Consider the following 18226-nt stretch of genomic DNA (forward strand, 5'->3'; position numbering starts at 1 on the left):
TGATCTGATCCAATGGAACACATTGCTAAACACAGAATTAAAATAAATAAATAAATAGATAAAATGGAATTTGGGAAAAAAATACAACAGAGTTTGTCACACAGGTCTTGTTATTTTATTTAAAGAAGTAGGCTGTAAGATAGAACAGAGGCAAACACACAGACAGAAACAAAAGCACACGCACTGAAAACTGCTCTGTAAAACCACAACTCTCTCACCCTTTCTGTTTCTCTTCATTACTCTTTCTCTGCATCTTTTCATCTCTGTTTCTCTCCTTGCTTCAGTCACTCAGTGATGCATGGAGCTCCCTCACAGTTTCAAACACATACTCTTACGCTTATGCAATCACACATGGAAAACAATGTAATTTGGCAATACAAAAAGACTGGAGACTGTACTCATGTCGCTGACGCAGACATCTCTCGCTTTCTCCTTGGCTAGTCCTGTTTAATTTGACTTGGAAAAAATGAGAAAAATTGGGACACACACACACAGTTCCGGCAGATAGCTGCTCTCCATGAGTCTAATGCTCGAGGTTTCTACACCTTAAAGGACATTTTTCCTTGCCACTGTAGCTTTGCTAAATGTTGCTTAGTGCTCACGATGGATTAATGTTAGGTCTTTGTAGATAATATAATGAAGAGTAAGGTCTTTTACCTGCTCTTTTGTAAAGTATCTTTAGATCACAATTGTAATTTATTCGCACTATATAAAGAAAGATTGATTGAGATTGATTCATTGACATATCAAATGTAATGCTTTGATTATGGCACCTGGTAGTTCTTTCAATATTTTTAAGCCTTGTTAAAGATTGTGCTCCTATGAGGCAGTCAGGTTTCTTAGCTGATTGTGATGACTAGTGACAGCATGTCTAAAGGTCCTTAGACACCAAGCAGACGACAAAAAACTAGTGGCGACGAAGGCTGCCTGCGGCGGTAGTCACTTGTTATGATACAAAAGGCCATTTTCACACCGCTGGCGCACACCACTCGTATTATAGGTAGCCTTCTAATGTCTGATAAAGCCATTGTTCTTTAAGTGGAAAAAGAAAACAAGAGGTGGAGGCAACACATAAGGAGAAACCGCACAAATGGATACTACAGCGGCATGCTCAAGGGGGATTTCCAGAACCTGTGTCAAGAGCTGGAGCTAAATGAAACCCCTGAACAGCCAATCTGAGAGATTCCTCTCACCGACCGCTGTCCCCGATTCAACATCACGAATCGGTCAAAAACAGGCAGACAGGGGCCAATGGGTAGCGATTGAGCCGGACACACTGCAAAAACTAAGGCTGACGGGCGACGATCTCCTGGGTGTGTCAGGGCCTTAAGGGGACAATAACACAAGTCTGTACCTTACCAACTGATCACAGCACGGTTTCATAGAATATCTTGTTTAAAATACAAGATGAACGAATAAACAAGCTGGTTACTTAAAATAATGGGTTTGTTCAGGATGACCCATGTCACACTGAAACTAAAGCAGTGATTCTAATACCAGGAGACAACTGGCCAATGCATGAAATTTGCATAAATGTGGGACTATATGTTGGAGAGTGGTTACAAACAATTGTCAAACTTCCAAACTTCAAACTGCCAGTAATGGGGGTTCGAACGCTGATCTGTCAGGCCCTTTAGTTTGAAGCCTAATAAGGCAATAAGCATTCATTGATGTGCATCTGCAAGAGCACAGTTGGCTGGTGACCAAAATGAGAAAAAGTAAAAGATGAGCCATCTGAGGGTGTTAAGATCAGGAAGGAGTGTCCCGAGGCTTGTGAGAGCTATTTACAGACAAATATTGAATTCTTAAAAATTACATGGCCATGGGCAAGTTTACTCCCATGAGATTCTGAATGGACTAATTTAGAACTTGGATAGACTGCCACTGAGTGAGCTCCACTCAGTCTTTATCACTGATACTACCAGAGATATTTCTGACCAAGAACAAGTCTCTTTCATTTGGGCCCAGATTCATCTATCCATCATGGCTCCATTAGCTTTTGCAAATCCGTCACATGCGTAAACAAGAGCTTCTTTCCAAGAGACATCTAACACATATCACAACCACATATTATAAAAAAGAGTCATAGGTAAAAGTACCAAGGTTGTAACTACTGTCCCCTGTCTAAAGGTGATAGTAAAAATACATTATTGTGTTTCTAAGACGTAAAAAAAACATTCCTTAAAGATTCCTCAGTGCTAAGTAAGTTGCTCAAGTCATGGAGAATTAGCCTACATCTTATCAGATAAAATGAAACCTCTTGAAGGAGCAACAGGGCAAATTTACAGTAAAAACAACTATCAAGTGCATCATCACTTTGTAGCCTAGCATGCATTCTATAACTGTCTTTCTTGGTGTTTCAGGTACTCCTGGTTTAGTGTATGTGTTTCTGTTGGACTTGTTTGTTTCTTCAATGACAGCATAACAGTCCATAGCAGAACCTCAGCAGCACTACTGGTCAGTTGTGATTAATGGTACAAAATAATGAATTCAGCCACTGGTTGAGTGAAAAGCAATTGGCAGTCATGCTGTGTGCTTCCCATTTTCTCTTGTCTTCTCCATCAGTATGGATAGCCTACATTTCTGATTATACTCTGTTAATCACAGGTGTCAAACTAAAGGCCCGTGTGCCAGTTGTGGCAATTATGTCAGGCCTGAGAGATAATATCATATTTCTGTAAAAACTGGCCTGCCAGTATAGCACACACAGTGATTCTACAAATCCCAGAATTTACTGTAACAACCGGCACACATACCAAGACACATATGTAAGCACCAGCTCCCCCTCCCCACTGCTGTGTCTGTGTGATACATTAAAGCACCTCATTCCGTTAAACCAGTTTCAGGGACTGTGTGATCATGAACATGTGCAACGTATACAAAGCTCAAGCCAAGCTGTGCCTGTGAGAGGTTCAGATGCAACAAGCAAATTTAGATAACTTTTTGTGTTGCCAAACAATAACTAAGCAGGTCTCCACCACGATGCACATTTTGCTTAAATTCTAAGCACACTTGATGCTGAGATTGCAAGACAATTTGCTGACTTAAGAACCCATGAAATTTTATTTTACACTGCTTTATAATCCATTGCTAGTCGACGTGGAAAAGCACCTTGTAAATACTGGACCTTTAAACATCAAAATAGGGTTGAACTCCATAGAAATGACAAACTAAAGGAAAAGTATGGTTTTCAGCACTGCATCATTTCCACACTTCATCACCTTAATGATGTCCAACCCTGCCTACAAGCTGCTCAATGCCCTACATGTCTGGAAGCACATCTTTAAAGCATGGTTCACACTATCAGGTAATCGAGCTGATTTTGGGCCTGGTCCCCCCCTTCAGACAATCCTAAGTCACAATTATTTGATAGTTACTAAATTGTAAATGGTTTTGAGTTTGTAAAGTGCTTTTTTAGTCTTCTGACTAGTCAAAGCACTTTTTACACAGCAGGTCACAACTACCCATTCATACCCACTCACACACTGATGGGAGAGGCTGCTTTGTAAAGTGTCCATCACTTATCCATTGTAATCCATTCAAACACATTCACATGCCGTTGATGCAGCAGCAACTTGAGGTTAAGTGTCTTGCCCATTGACACAACAACATATGGCTGCAGGAGCTTGGGATCAAACCCCGGACTTTCTTGTGAGGGATGAACGATAACCAAATTATATTGCCAATTTCCCGTGGTGTAAGGTGTGTTGAGAGCAATCCAATCTGCTTTGAAAATAATGGGGCTGCTTCGGTGGCGGTGTATGAATGGGATTAGTTACTTCTGATGGATGATACTACATAGCGACCACTACCATCAGTGTGTGAATGGGTAGGTGTGACAGTGTAAAAGCAGAGTAGTCGGAAGACTAGAAAAGCGCAAAATAAGTATAGTGCAAGTCCGACATGCACTATCAAACCTCTGCAGATGATACAAAATGCAGCAGCACGACTGGTCTTCAACCTTCCTAAAAGAGCACACTGGCTTCCAGTTACTGCTCGCATCAAATTTAAAACTCTGCTGCTCGCTTACAAAACAGCGACAAAAACGACTCCTCCTTACTTTAACTCTTTCATCCAGGTCTACACTCCCTCCCGCCCACTACGCTCTGCCAATGAAAGGCGTCTGATCCAACCTTCACAACAGGGTCCTAAGTCTCTGACTAGACTCTTCTCCTCTGTTGCCCCCCGGTGGTGGAATGAACTTCCAAACTCCATTCGATCTGCAGAGTCCCTCTGCACCTTTAAGAAAAAGCTAAAGACCCTGCTCCTTCATGAATACCTACTAACTTAATGATGATGGTCTCCATATTATTGACGATGATGATGGTTATGACGATTGTTTTGGTTTCTATACTGATTAGAGCTCTCAAGAACTGCCGTCAATGTTATGCTTTGCCTCTGTGCAATGCCTGTCAGCACCTGTGTGTCCAATCGGACATACTGACATTGTTTCCTTTTTTCTAGACCCTTGCTTGTGTTGTACTTACTCTCTGATGTACGTCGCTTTGGATAAAAGCGTCTGCTAAGTGAATTGTAGATGTCCATTTACCATTTACCATTTACCTAGCAAGCACTCTGTGGATTGCCACATGAACGAAACAATAGCCAGTTGGGAAGCACCAACTAACGCTGTAACATGTTCAAGCCATCTCAAGATCTTCATAGTTTTACTTTTTTCTTTTCAGTTGAAAGTAGTCACAAATCCTGTTTACTCCAATGTCGCGTTTGACCTCAAGGGATTTTCACAATATTTCCAGTTTTGAACGACAGGACCCCGGTTACTGGTGGATGGAATCTCTTAGTGTGTGGTGTGCTGTTTTGGTCTTTTCAATGCTCTCCACAAGTGAGAAACCCCATGGTAACTCATCTGACCCACCCAGCGCTAGGCTTACATGAGTTTGACAACCCTGGTTTCAAACCTTTTGAAGTAAATGAAGGTCTGGGTTTCATTTACATCAAATACATGTGAAGACATATACTCTTGTCATCATTATGGCTTTCAAGATTTTGCTGGTGAGCACTCAAACTGATTGGATGGCACCTTTTAAGTGAGGTTCATGGCATTTGTCTTTTTAGTCTCACCTCATTCCCTTCATGTTGTTAGCATACAGATCAACCTGCATGATAAACTTAATTCTAGGGAAATATAAGGAAAAGTTGTGACTGATTTATTTAAATAACAGATTTGTATTTATCATTCTTCATTATCTTTGAATACAGTTGTAGGCAGTGGGTACACGATAACACTGCTGATTAATCGTTTTATTGTTTCGCCGTTAATATTGCAAAACAGAAACTCGAAACCCTAAGCAATTTTGTAAGAAACTGCCTGGTATCATGAATCCACATAGGCTAAGTCTGTCCTTCATTTATCTTGGATGCCTTAGAGTCAAATAAATTGTACATGATAACCTTATGGATTTCCTGAGGATATTTTAATGGGAAACTATTGGATCGCAAAGGGTTTTTTTCCTCAGCTCCTCCAATGCAAAGTGGTTAAGAGTATTCCTTTATGCATTGCTTGGGGGGTCCTTATGGGTTGCTAGAGGGTCCCCAGTAATCATTTTCATCAAAATTTTTAAAAGGATCCATTCCATTCTCTTAAAAGTGCATAACAAATAGTTGAATTCATGATGATTGAAAAGGAGTTGGACACTTTTTTGGACATCAATCATTCAGTCACTCAGTAAGTAAGCAAGTAAGTAAGTAAAGTTTATTTATATAGCACCTTTCAAGAGCAGAACATCACAAAGTGCTTCACAATAAAACAAAAGAGATACAAACAGTCACATAAAATCAAATACAGACAGATCAAACAAAGGCAAGTCTGAACAGATGGGTCTTTAGCTGCTTTTTAAAAGTGTCCACAGAGGTCAAGGCTCTCCGTTCTGGGGGACGAAAGTTCCAAAATTTGGGAGCCACAACCTCAACGGCACAGTCTCCTTTGGTCTTTAGCCTCGTGCGAGGAACCACCAGCACACCCTGGTCAGAGGACCTCAGGGACTTGCTGATGCTATAAGGCCTCAGCAGCTCAGTCATTAGTATGCGCCCACTAATACTGGGCTAATACTGTGTGTCATTTTTGTTTTTTATCATTTTGTCTTAATTTCAGTTAATACCCTCACCATTGTTTAATGTAATGTTATGGCTTTAATTTACAGACAGACCTACAGACTCATGTGAGCACTCGGGATGTGGTCAGCTGCATCCAGAAACAGTATAACCCCAACTCCTATCCTGCTCCTACAAGCCCTAAACCCAGTCCCAAATCCAAACCTAGACCAGATCTCACCTCTATGTCCAATGCATTAACCATACATGGAGATAAGCAACCAGGGGAAGAAACAGAGGTGGAGGCAAAACCTATGCAATTGCACCATGATAACAGTCAGGTAAGTCTACATTTTTACCATCATTTACTTATCCACACAAATTAATACATGCCTGTAATACATGATCAAGGGCCGGGTTTAGGACTGAAGTGAGAAGCGTGAGTCATTCCAGCTGTATTGTTGTCGGAGCTGTGTTTACATCATGTTTACATGGACGGGACGGCCTTACGTATATGTTGTTCTCAATTGGTTATTGACCTTTTAATGAATTTCCGTCAATTTATTTTCACTTGCTGTGACAATACAGCAGAAACATGTCAAACAAGACTGTGCACCCTGTGTGTCATAACTCTGCACCAAGTGAATCCATTTGAAAGACTTCAAACAAAGCCTAATTGATGCCAAATCCACAGGCTGCATCTACTGACAGGCTTGTGAGCTGCATGTTCTCCTGACTAAAAATGCACTCCGACAGTCTGAGTTTTGCATAACCAGTGAGATTGACATTTTAGACTCTTAACCACACAGAGCTCAGTTGACCTTAATGGAAAATATAGTCATTTCAAACAGTTGGGGTCAGAAAGTACTTTAAAGATTGGTATACTGTTTATATCAAACTGGCGTTCGGAGTACCTGTTTAAACAAAACAAAGAGCAAGAACACAAGCATCAGCTAAAGCAAAACTAGTGGTATACCTGCCTAAGGATTTACATAGTCCAATCTGATTGGTCAGTTTTTGCCCATAGTCGACTGATAGTTGAATGTTTTTTTTGTGCTCATTGAGCCATATTCTCATTAGCAACATACAAGATAAATCATGTAATTAAAATATTTGTCTTCTAAAACAACAATTTATTCTATGATAGGACTTAATACATTATTTTACTCATTACTGTAAGTCATCATTTTGGGGACCTTATAACAGTATTACACATTTACAATACAGAAGATTAATGGCTTAAGCTAAAAATGAAAACAGAGTAGCCAGGTACAAAACTTCTATTTATCTTAATTGCACACAGAAACAACTAGATGATCAAATGACACGAACTGTCAGTCAAACATCGAACAAAGAGGTACATGGGACGGCTGTGGCCGGAATGTCGGGGGTCAGAGGTTTGATCCCCAGCTCCTGCAGACACATGTCCAATGTGTCCTTGGGCACACTTTATCACAAGTTGCTCCTGCTGCTTTGTTGGCAGCATGTAAATTAGCATGAATGGATTAGTTAATACTGATGGTCACTTCACATAGCAGCCTCTGCCATCAGTGTGACTGGATGTGAATAGGTAGGTGTGACCTGCGATCTAAAAGAGCTTTGAGTAGTCCGAAGACTAGAAAAACGCTATTCAAGCTTAAAGCGAGTTTACCTTACACAACAATCGCAAAATAAACGTTTATAACAATATAGGGTTACACAACCCATGGATTTGAATCTCTTTAAGTTATTGTAAGTACATCAGTTATTTTCAAAATTCAGAAAAGTTTAAATTTAAACCAAGATAGGCTAGGGTTCGTTATTTATTTGGAGAGAACAGGCAAATCTATGTAAAATCAGATGCTAAGCACCCCATATACCGTAGCTGGAATGGAATGATCTTTGTTTCATAAACAGGTGTTCATCTGTGAGACTGGCAGTCAAATTATGTTCTTTCGATTAAATCCTTGAATATTTGGGGTCACCCTTAGCAGCAACTACAGCAACTGATTAACTAAACATTGAAGTTCATTTCTTGTTAATTGTTCTATTTAGCATAAACAGATTGAATATATTAAATAACAACCCCCTGTGTACAATATGCAGATTGTTTTGTTCGTATATATTGTTGCACTTACCTTTAGTCATAATATACATACACAGCAGGGAAGCTTTTAACCATACACCACAGCTTGGGCAGCCTTTAATATTACTTGTTTTATAGCAGGTGTTCCATGTGAGCCATGAAGAGAAAAAGGAGGGAATGATGGAAGAGAGGCCAAAAAGTGATCGTGAGAGGGGATTTTCCACGTTTCTGCTGAGAGGGGAGTTCAATGAGGAGGAGTCTGCGAGATCTTTCCAGGAGGCTCTCAGACAGTGGAGAGGAGAGAAGAGAGATGTTGCAGGAGAAACCATGAGTGAGGAAGCGATGTGGACACCTGTCCGACCAGGTAAACTTCATAGAGGTGCTTGTGGACCGGACACTAACACTAACATAAAGCTGACCATCAACAGAAAGACTGTCCTTCAGTTAGAGCAGCCAGGTTTATTCATCCAGCATCCAGAGTCTCACTTAGTATAGGTTTGCCCAGTGTTTTGAAATATATATTGATGAGGTTATAAGTACCATTTTCATCATATTTTTTGTTATCATCTTCTCTTTCAACCATACTCACGCCATTCCTTTATTTTTCAATTCATGGATAGATGTTTTATGCACATCATGAACACCTGTGCAATCTAGTGAAATGCAACACAGTATTCCCCTGTTAATGTTATAGAATTGAATCAGTGCTTGGACTTGGGTTGACTTTGGACGAGTATTTTAAGCTCTAGTTTATTGTGTTAACTGTGGTTGATCTGTTGTGGGGCTTTGATCTTCAATTGCAGCCTTTCCCAAACTTAAGACTGCCGAGGCCTGCTTTGAAATACAAAATTACCCCGGGGCCCATTATAAAAAAATTATTTATGACTACATCTATAACTTTCAGTAAGGGTTAAATTATTGGACATTACAACATGATATTATGGCAAGATAGACACAAAAGGTTACTAAACATTATGTCCATGAATAGTCATGACACGCCTTACTAATCACTTAAAGGGTTGACTCATGGTAAATCATCATTATTTTAATATTTATTTTATTTTTTAAATTGGTGGAGGGCTTTTTGCGGCCCACCTGCAGTACCCACACGGCTCACCAGGGGGCCCACACTTGGGGAAGCAATGATCTATTGCATTTGATTGCACAAGTTTTCATGGTATGTCTAATCTACACCTGTTATATTGTCCTGTATTCCCTGTACTGGAAAAGCACTTGACTATTGGTTAGTTAAAAACAATATTTTTTTATTTTATTCTGAAGACCTGTTCCATTAACATGGGATGTGTAAGATGGAGATGATGCTTAGTAAAACAGTGAAGTTGATAAATAGTATCATATTGAACAAGTTTTGACTGTGTATTGGATGTAAAAGCTATTTCAACCATGTGATTATGGCTATTAAATGAAATAGTGCAGCGAAAATGAGACAACAATGTCTCCCTAGAAATCTTCTGCCATCAACTTAACAGCAGGTGCCTCAAAACGGTTTGAATGCTATCAAATTGAGTAAATATTTTCCACCTTTGCCTACCATACATTTCCGTCGATGCTTTACTCCTTCACTTCCATTTTTTTCTTCTCCCCCTCTCTCTGATCTGTTAGGGCGTCATAGAAACTGCTTACCACTGCAGGAGCAGGGTAATCCATGGCTGTTGCATATTGAGATAATTAGAGGAGTGTTAGGGGTGGCCCTACTCCACACCACAGCACTAAATGCCTCGGCAGTTTGAATGCTTATGTGTGCAAGCTCCGTTGCGTCAGGCAATTTCTCTGCCCTTTCACACATACTGTGTTTCTACATGTGCACATGTGCAACGGTGTGTGCGTCTGCATGTGTGTGTGCGTTATGGTTTCCGTGGTTGTATATTATAAGCACTATTATTCCAGATTTTGTGTGTGTGTATCTAGGTGTTTGTGCTTTTTATTAGGCCTCCCTCTCTGCTTTACTGCTTGGACAGACTCTGCTCCTCTCTCACTTCACTCTGCTCTTCAAATTGCTGCCAGCCCCTCCAGCCCTAATTATTTCTGTCAGGCCAATGGCACCCAGGCCCAATTTAAAGCTGCCACTGTGGACTGCCAAAGTGTCTGGAGTACAATCATAACATTTCTCTTTCTTACCTCTGTCTTTCCTTTTCTCGCATGCGCTTACAATGTTCCTTTTATTTTGTTTACATCTTGTTCTTATTCCCAGGGGGGCTCTTGTCTGTCTATTTTTGTTTTGGCACCCTTGGCATTGTGACAAGGGGTTTTTCTCACATCTTGAGGGGAGGTGGTTTGGTAAATGATGAACTGGTAAATGATGTTTTCCTGCTTCTCTTCTACATTTGTGTGACTCTCTTTCCTTTTGAATAAGTTTTCCTCCTCTTCTCTTCTTTACCATAACTTTTGTGTGTAGGTCATTTGTGTGTGTGCGTGTGTGTTTATGATTTCTCCCCTCTCCCACATTTCTCTAGTGTCAGTGTCAGCCATGGGGACACAGACTGGCCTGGCTTCAGACAGAGGAACCAAAGGACGAGGAAAAGGAGAAGGAGAAGACAGGGTACCTTTCAGGGTGGAGTTCACAGAAAACAGCCTTACCTACATGGACAGATTGCTTCTCAAAAAGCATCGCAGGTACTGTACAAAGGCAGACAATAATAGGCTACACCACACATACATACTCTAAAGCATGTAGGCTTCTGTCGTATGTTTCACATCAAAGGTCAAATGTGAAGCTTTTGCTTTTGCCCTCTCATCATGCCTGAAAAAGATCTTCATAATTCAAAATCACTTCCTCTTCTCTTCTTCAAGAGAAGAAACTCAAAGTTGTTCAGTTGCATTTCTTTTTTATTTTAGAAGAATCAGAGTTTTGACTGAGCCTTTCATATGAGGCACTGTTGGGATTACAAACAGTCGCTGTGTTACTGTAATATGAAAAACTACCACACCACACACTAGTTGCTTTGGAGCGTGTGGGAAGATAGTTTGAAAAAATGTGTCTGGATAACAACTCAGTTTCTCCTAATCATTGTGGCATTACACAAAATAGAATTTTAATGCTACCCATTGATTGTTATGTTTATTGTATTTACTTCATGAAGAATCGTGACGGACAATATTTTAATCCGTGACAGTTTATTCATCTTTTTGGAAGAAAAAAAAATCCCACCAATGTGATTTCATTTGAACAGCACTATCTGACATTTCAAGTTTTAAAGGCTGCAGTAGGGCAACAGTTAAGATTAGTTGGTAAAACAGACGCCCCAATCCTCAACGCAGAAGTACTGAGCTCCACCATACCCTCTGCCCTCTGCTGCATGTCAGCGTTGCTCTCTATTCTATTTCTTTTATCTTTTCACTCTCCTGTAAATAAAGGCAAAAGGCCAAAAAGACTCAAGTGTTACTCATTTGCATTAGTTCTACAATGTCTCATGTGGCCATGGAAATCACATAAAAGCAGAAGAAAGACATGCCAACAATTTAACCAACCAATACAGATTTCACAAAGGGAAACTGGGAACACCTCTCCTTTATTGCCTCTTAATTCATGGGAACATGTAGAAATCCACGTGCACTCAGTTTTCATGCATGTCGTACACACCTTCCTATTCTGCGTCTGCCTCTCTGAAGCTTACATTGCCAACAGTGTACAAAGCAGTTTCTCGCACTTATTGTGCAGTAGACTGCCTGAGGGCCTGGCTTCGGCAGGTCCCATTATTACAGCCCTTTATTTAAGCGGCTACTTTTGGGCTGAGGAGTCCACAGGAGAGCAGGCCAGAGGAGAGCAGTGCAGAGTGCAGTTTTAGGCCCGCTGACTGCCTGAGCTAGAAGTCCCAAGCTGTAGCAGCCTTTAACTGTGGAATAGACTAGAGAGCCAATCTAGAGTGCAATAAGCCTGCAGCGCTGATGGTGGCAGAGCTTAATGGAGAGACAGAGAGACTGGCTGGCTGGCAGAAAGAAAGAGTGGGAGGCTGAATTTTAACAAGCTTCTTTAATAATGGGAAATGGAGAGAAGGAAGAAGGGAGTGAGGGAGTATGGAGGAGGAAAGAGTTTTAAAGAATTTGCTAAAAGTGCTCAGCTATATTAGAGTCATAAACTCTATCACCTTGTTATATTTGTGGGGGGCCTGCAGGTTACAGAGCAAGCTTGGGACCAGGGGGGCATCAATCTGATTTCCTGTGCTGGCTCGGCAGTGTTGATGGGGTAAGTGAATGCACGCCCTTCCATCAACTGCCTTAGTGAAAGTGTCTGTGATCAAAGCACTGAACCCTGAAATACAAATCTGCACAGGCACACAGCCGAGCTGTGAACTGGCTCCTCCCTGCATCTATAAGACTTGACCTGCCTGAGCCTAACTCGTTCTGCCAAATGTAAAACCCCAAATTGGCCTAATTTCAGGTTATGTTTTAGTTAACATGAAGAAGACCCAGGGTTAATTTTTTTAATAATAGAAGTTTATTCCAACTACAAGGCATATATGCTGTTTTCAGGCACATAGAAAGGCTGTCTCTAAATAAGCAAAACAAACTATCATAATAGTCCGTATCACTGGGTTCCAATCACCTCACTAAGCACAAGTGACAAGTGACAATGTTGCTTCATTATGGTTATGTGAAAAGAGTGAGGGCAGAGCCGTAAGGTTATTGGTTTAAAAAGTAGTAGAGTAGCAGAGAGAACTCCCATGATTCCCCGCTAGCCTCGACATCATCTTGTGTTATTGTTTTGATTGAGAGCCCCCCTGGTGGCGGATTTTAAATTAAACACTTATTATGGGTCAGTTTGTGCACCATGCTTAAACCATTTTAACTTGGTAAAAGTCTCTGAATACTGTGCTCCATCTTCTTTCTTCTTCATAAATATAAATAATTCAGTTTTGAGTAGTCTATATATTCTGCATTCGATGAAGTAGACATGTAGCACCGGGGTGGTGGAGGGGGATGGGCTCTGGCTTAAGCTTAAATGCAAACAGCCTATGACTAGTGAGGTATCTGCATGTAAAGTACTGTATGGAAGTAGTAGAAAAAAGACGGATGTAGGGAGCAAAAGGATAAGAAAAGGGACGTGAGGGACAGGATTAAATACAACTGTATGAATACATTAAATAGACAGAGAAAAGATAAACACCACCAGGTTTGAGGGTTAGAACTAAGTCAGAGGAAAAGATAAAAACTGTAAAACTTCCCAAGTCACTCCTCATGGGCAGCCTGGAGCTCTTCACAAAGGCTCTCTCACTGGTCCTGCACTTTGGCCAGATCATACTAGGAAGGGAATAGAGGTTAGGTGGAATGGTATGACTTTTTTAGGTTATCTGCTTTAAAATAACTAAATATGTATGCATGTATCTGACTAAATCTCTATCTTTTTGTTCAGCAGCCCATGTATCAGGATAAATGAATAACAGAAAGGGAACATACAACTTCAAAAACGTGTGTTAACATTTTGTTGTTAATTTATTAATGATTTAATGATTTATAATTGTATTTTTAATTCCAGAACACCGATTGAAGCCCATAGTCCATCGTTGGCCTTTGAATCAGATTTAAAATCACAACCTAACCCAGACACCGAGGACGAGACTGCAAGCAGCCTTACAGGTGATACACACATATGTGCACGCAGGCACAAATACACTCAGTTGCAGTGTTTGGGGTAATCTGTTACAAAGTAATTGTAACGCGTTAGTTCCACAAATCATGTTATCCGTTACTGGAAAGATGCTGCATTTCCCTCTTCCTTTTGTCGCCTGAAAATTAAAATAAAATAAATCCCAGAAGAACGTGCAGTTTCTCTTTCTCGCCCTCTGAGCAGATAGCTGCGCACGAGCAGAAGGTCGGCCTTCAGATGTGTCAGAGCGCATGTCTAGCTAGCTAATTCAGCCAGTAAAAATGGCAAAGAGGTCAGCCTTTACTTCGTGGAAATATAACCATTATTTTGACTTTTGTAAGCTGTTACATTGCCTCTGTCATTCCCGTTATTAGGCTGCAGAGTTACAGGTCAGGGGCTGTCAGAGAGGCCGTGCAATGACACTAGAGGCAGTACATTGAAAGGCAGACGCACAGTCGGCTACGTGCCCTCTGGACCATTTAACGGGCATGGGCTGAAAGCTGCAAAGGGGCTTTCATTTTTTTAACATCACTCTAGTCACAAGTTACTTTTTACTTTTAATCTTTTAATGTAATGAGTTACATTACCCAACACAGCTCAGTTGTATGTCCATGAGCATCTTTACTTGCAATGCACAACTTATTTCTTATGTTTATAGCCCCACATACTGGTACAAAATGACATGCAAAGGTAAAAAAAAAAACACTTTCTCTCTCAGTAGATCGGGGTGTCAGGGGATGTCAGTGCCTGCCCATTCATCCCTGGCAGTGTGACGGGTAATCACTGCCTGTGATTGTGTGAGCGGAGGTACGTTAGAGGCGGTTCATGCCTGACAGGTTGCACTCAGCCTGTAAGGAATGGGGTAGGGAGATGAGGCTTGGGGTAGCCCTGTAGTCTGGATCTCAGGGCCTGGAGCTCATCAGTCAGAGTATAGAGTCCTGCCTGTCTGGCCTGCAGCAGAGGCTGTCAGAAAGTGGGGTAGACCACGGTTATCTCTCCCCTGCCAAACCTCTGGACCCTGGGGCTGCCAACTGCCTCTCATAACGTCGATCAAGATTCGCTCCAAACGTGACCTTGTTAGGATCTACTAGCCCTTGCTTGCCCCCTTCCTCATAGCTGTCTATCACAAATAGTAGCGTCGCTTTAAAACATTTTCCAGGTCCAAATGGTTCCCTGTGTTCCCCAACAATAAAAACTAAATAACCTACTCAGTAGATGGGAACTTGATAACGCTTTCTTGGTACCTGGAGTGTCCAAAAGGAATAAGGTGCATTTAAAAACTTCCCAATAACTATTGCAGCCCTCCACTGGGCCCAGCCTGATAAATGAGAGATTTCTTAACAACAGACTAAAACGTAACAGCATATTTCTTGAAACTGTTCTGAATCAAACATAATATAACTTTTTTTTATTTTTTAAATAAAAGCTGCTTTGAACTTTTGTCACTTCTTTCTCTCCCTGCCCCAGCATCTTTCATAATGCCTGCCATTCAACCATTGCTTGCACTTTGAAAAAACCCATTCTAAACATACAAATCATTCCCTCTCTTCTTGCATTCACACTTCAAAAACTAGCTTTTAGCCATCAGTACTGTATGACCTCAAACCAAACATTTATTTTCCAGAAGGACTTGATTGCACAACACTGAACGCTGGGTGAAATTCTTGTTTGTTGCTAGACACTCATAAAGCAGACACGATATTCAACAGTAACCTCTAGTTAGTTAATAACGGTATGAATGCTATTACAGACCCTCTGTCTCATTCAGAGCTTGGCCTTTGTGAAGATAAAGGGTGAGAGTTCAGTCAGAGTCATTCACTTCAGAGATGTGTTGCAAGTCTTCATACAGTCATATTGAGTGGTCTTAAGGAGGCTGTAAACCTTTTCTTTCTGATGTAGTTTTTCTCATGCAAAGTTTTTCTTATCCCAAGAAAGTTGTCATTTTGTTTTCTTGGCATATTTTTTTGACAGGGTGTCGAGAGAAAATACAATATAAGCAAATCAAAGTATACTGGTCTTGGAATAGTTTGAAGTTAAAGTGGTTATCTAACTGCAGCACTTGAAGAAAACTGTTTAATAATTGATAATCCATTGCTCAGTGATATGCAGATGGGAGGAAGACTGCAGTGTCTTTGGGAAATGTAAAGCTGTTCAGCAACTGATAAACTATTCCTTCCACCTGCCTCAAACTTTTCTGACATCTGACAATGACAACAGGTTGCTGAGTTTCTCCTCCTCTCTTGTCTTTGAACCTGAATGGGTGGGCCATGTGTGTGGCCATGAATAATAAAAAACTGTTTCCATGCATCATGCCAGGAGCATTCATTTTCCCGATTGACTTAAATGACAATGAGGAAATTACCAGTCAGGAAAAAGTTGAAGAGTTTCAACATACATAGGTTTTTTTTTTATATTGAGGGTGTAAATTACCATCAGTTTTTTAACCTACTGTTAATCCTGTTTTGATTATTGGTACGTGTTGCTGGATTTTTAAAGTTAAAGCCTGTAGACTCCCATACTGTATGTATGAGTGCATGAATTACTAGATGAGATGAAATTATAAAGAACGATTATGATAATAATAATAATAATAATAATGATCTTTGGATATTCCCAAGTTCAAACAGATAATCACAGAGACAAACAGGAACTGAAAACATGTCTGCTGTCTTTTTGAGCAGCAGTGTAGTGTTAAAACAAGAGAGATCTCTGTTCATCCCCTGCTGCATCAGCAACTTCTTACAGCTTTGATAACTGAACAAAACAGAGACCCAAGTCTTTGACCCTGACCTCTGATCCCTTGAGGAGGAAGGTGTAAGAGAAGGCTATTTCCTGATTGTTGTCAGGTATCCTCACATGTCCAATGGCCTCTTTCAAAATAAAGATCAGATTGGAGGTTCTGGAAACACAGCTGAAAAGTTACTCAGAAGCAAATGTATTTTATTCTGATTCCATTTAACTCATTGTAAACATCACTTTAGCAAACTAAGATTATGTCACCATTTCAAAATGAAGATTTTTCATAAAGCAACACTGCAATATTTGTTCAACTGTTATGATGATTTATGGCTAGGGCTTGGAGCTGGATGTTTGAGGTTAGGAACATACAAAAAGAAAGAACAATAAGCTAATTACAATTCTATTATTGTGTCTATTTGAATTGAAAATCTATTGAAAACACACTTTTTAGTCATGATCTTGAGTTAGTCTTTCAACAAAGCTCTGTCCACATTTAATCATTCAAGTTTGTACTTGCTCCCCCTCCGTACTGTAACACAAACATTGAATGCTTTTAAAAATGATTTTGTCATGAAAGAACAAGGGAATCTATACTGTACTTTATTATTATTATTTTTTTTTACCTTAAATTAACAAAACAACCCAACAAAGATGACTGGTTAAAGAAATGTTTTGCAGAAACTACAAAAAAACACAATCAAAAACACACATACTTTCCCTCCTGTGTGTGTGTGTGTGTGTGTGTGTGTGTGTGTGTGTGTGTGTGTGTGTGTGTGTGTGTGTGTGTGTGTGTGTGTGTGTGTGTGTGTGTGTGTGTGTGTGTGTGTGTGTGTGTGTGTGTGTGTGTGTGTGTGCGTGCGTGTGTGTCTATTTTCAGCTGAGGAGGAGGATTTTCGGCGCTACTTTGCATCCTTGTTTGCTGTCCCTCACAGCAGGGGTAGGACTGATCCTCAGACGACCACACCTGAATCGTGTCTCATCATAGAAGTCCTGGATGAAGTGAGAATGAGTGAAACTTTTCAATTCAACAAATCCATCAACAGATGTGAATCTAGACAGTGCAAATTGAAAAAAAAGACACAAACACACATACTTATTACTGCTGGCAAGGCTTCAGAGTAACCAGCTAATTCTTTGTTTCTGTTCCTCTCTGTATTGCTCAGGTGTTCACTGTTTTTTGATTTTTTTTGCAGAGAGACAGAGACATAGGTGGAGTTTTCATTCGTCAACAGAGGAAAGACAACAATGGAAAGTGAGTTTAAATTAAAAATGTATCTGCTGTGACCTCACCTGTGCCTACCATGTTCAAAGTGGGCTGTGTGCACAAGTTTAACTGACCAGTGCACAAGTTTAACTTACACAAGTATAAAGTGTTTCACACACAAAATATTTAAAAATATTGATCTACTCAGTGATTTTTTTTTTTGGGCTTTTTAATTCAACATGTGATCAAGGTTATGAACCACATAAAAATATCTACCTTTGATATCTATTAAACATGGGCATTTGGGTCTAAGAATGATGTGTGGTGGGGCGCTGGTGGCACATTGGTTAGTAATTTAGAGAGCAATTTATGCAATGTTTTAAGTAGCCTGTGAAAAATAATCTGAAAAAACGTATGTCTTCCTCATTGAAATTGCTTTGAAGTCATTTTGAGAAATAAGAAGGTAAGACACTCATCCAATCCATTCACCAGATAAAACAGGAAACAGTAGGACCTACGTTTTAATATAAACGTCTTGACATGATAGAAAGGGCAGTTTTTT

General features: G+C 40.2%; 1 protein-coding gene across 1 annotated transcript in view; it reads left to right on the top strand.

Annotated features, from left to right (window-relative positions):
• Positions 1 to 18226, top strand: part of zbbx (zinc finger, B-box domain containing) — a 54363-nt gene that overhangs the window by 16904 nt on the left and 19233 nt on the right. The window contains exons 8-13 of the mRNA XM_020655845.3: positions 6162 to 6392; positions 8258 to 8480; positions 10591 to 10750; positions 13611 to 13711; positions 17338 to 17459; positions 17654 to 17712. Coding sequence (XP_020511501.3) covers positions 6162 to 6392; positions 8258 to 8480; positions 10591 to 10750; positions 13611 to 13711; positions 17338 to 17459; positions 17654 to 17712 — 896 coding nt within the window. The remainder of the gene's footprint in view (positions 1 to 6161; positions 6393 to 8257; positions 8481 to 10590; positions 10751 to 13610; positions 13712 to 17337; positions 17460 to 17653; positions 17713 to 18226) is intronic.

Source organism: Labrus bergylta, chromosome 11 (assembly GCF_963930695.1).
Source record: "Labrus bergylta chromosome 11, fLabBer1.1, whole genome shotgun sequence".
In the NCBI taxonomy this organism is placed as follows: domain Eukaryota; kingdom Metazoa; phylum Chordata; class Actinopteri; order Labriformes; family Labridae; genus Labrus; species Labrus bergylta.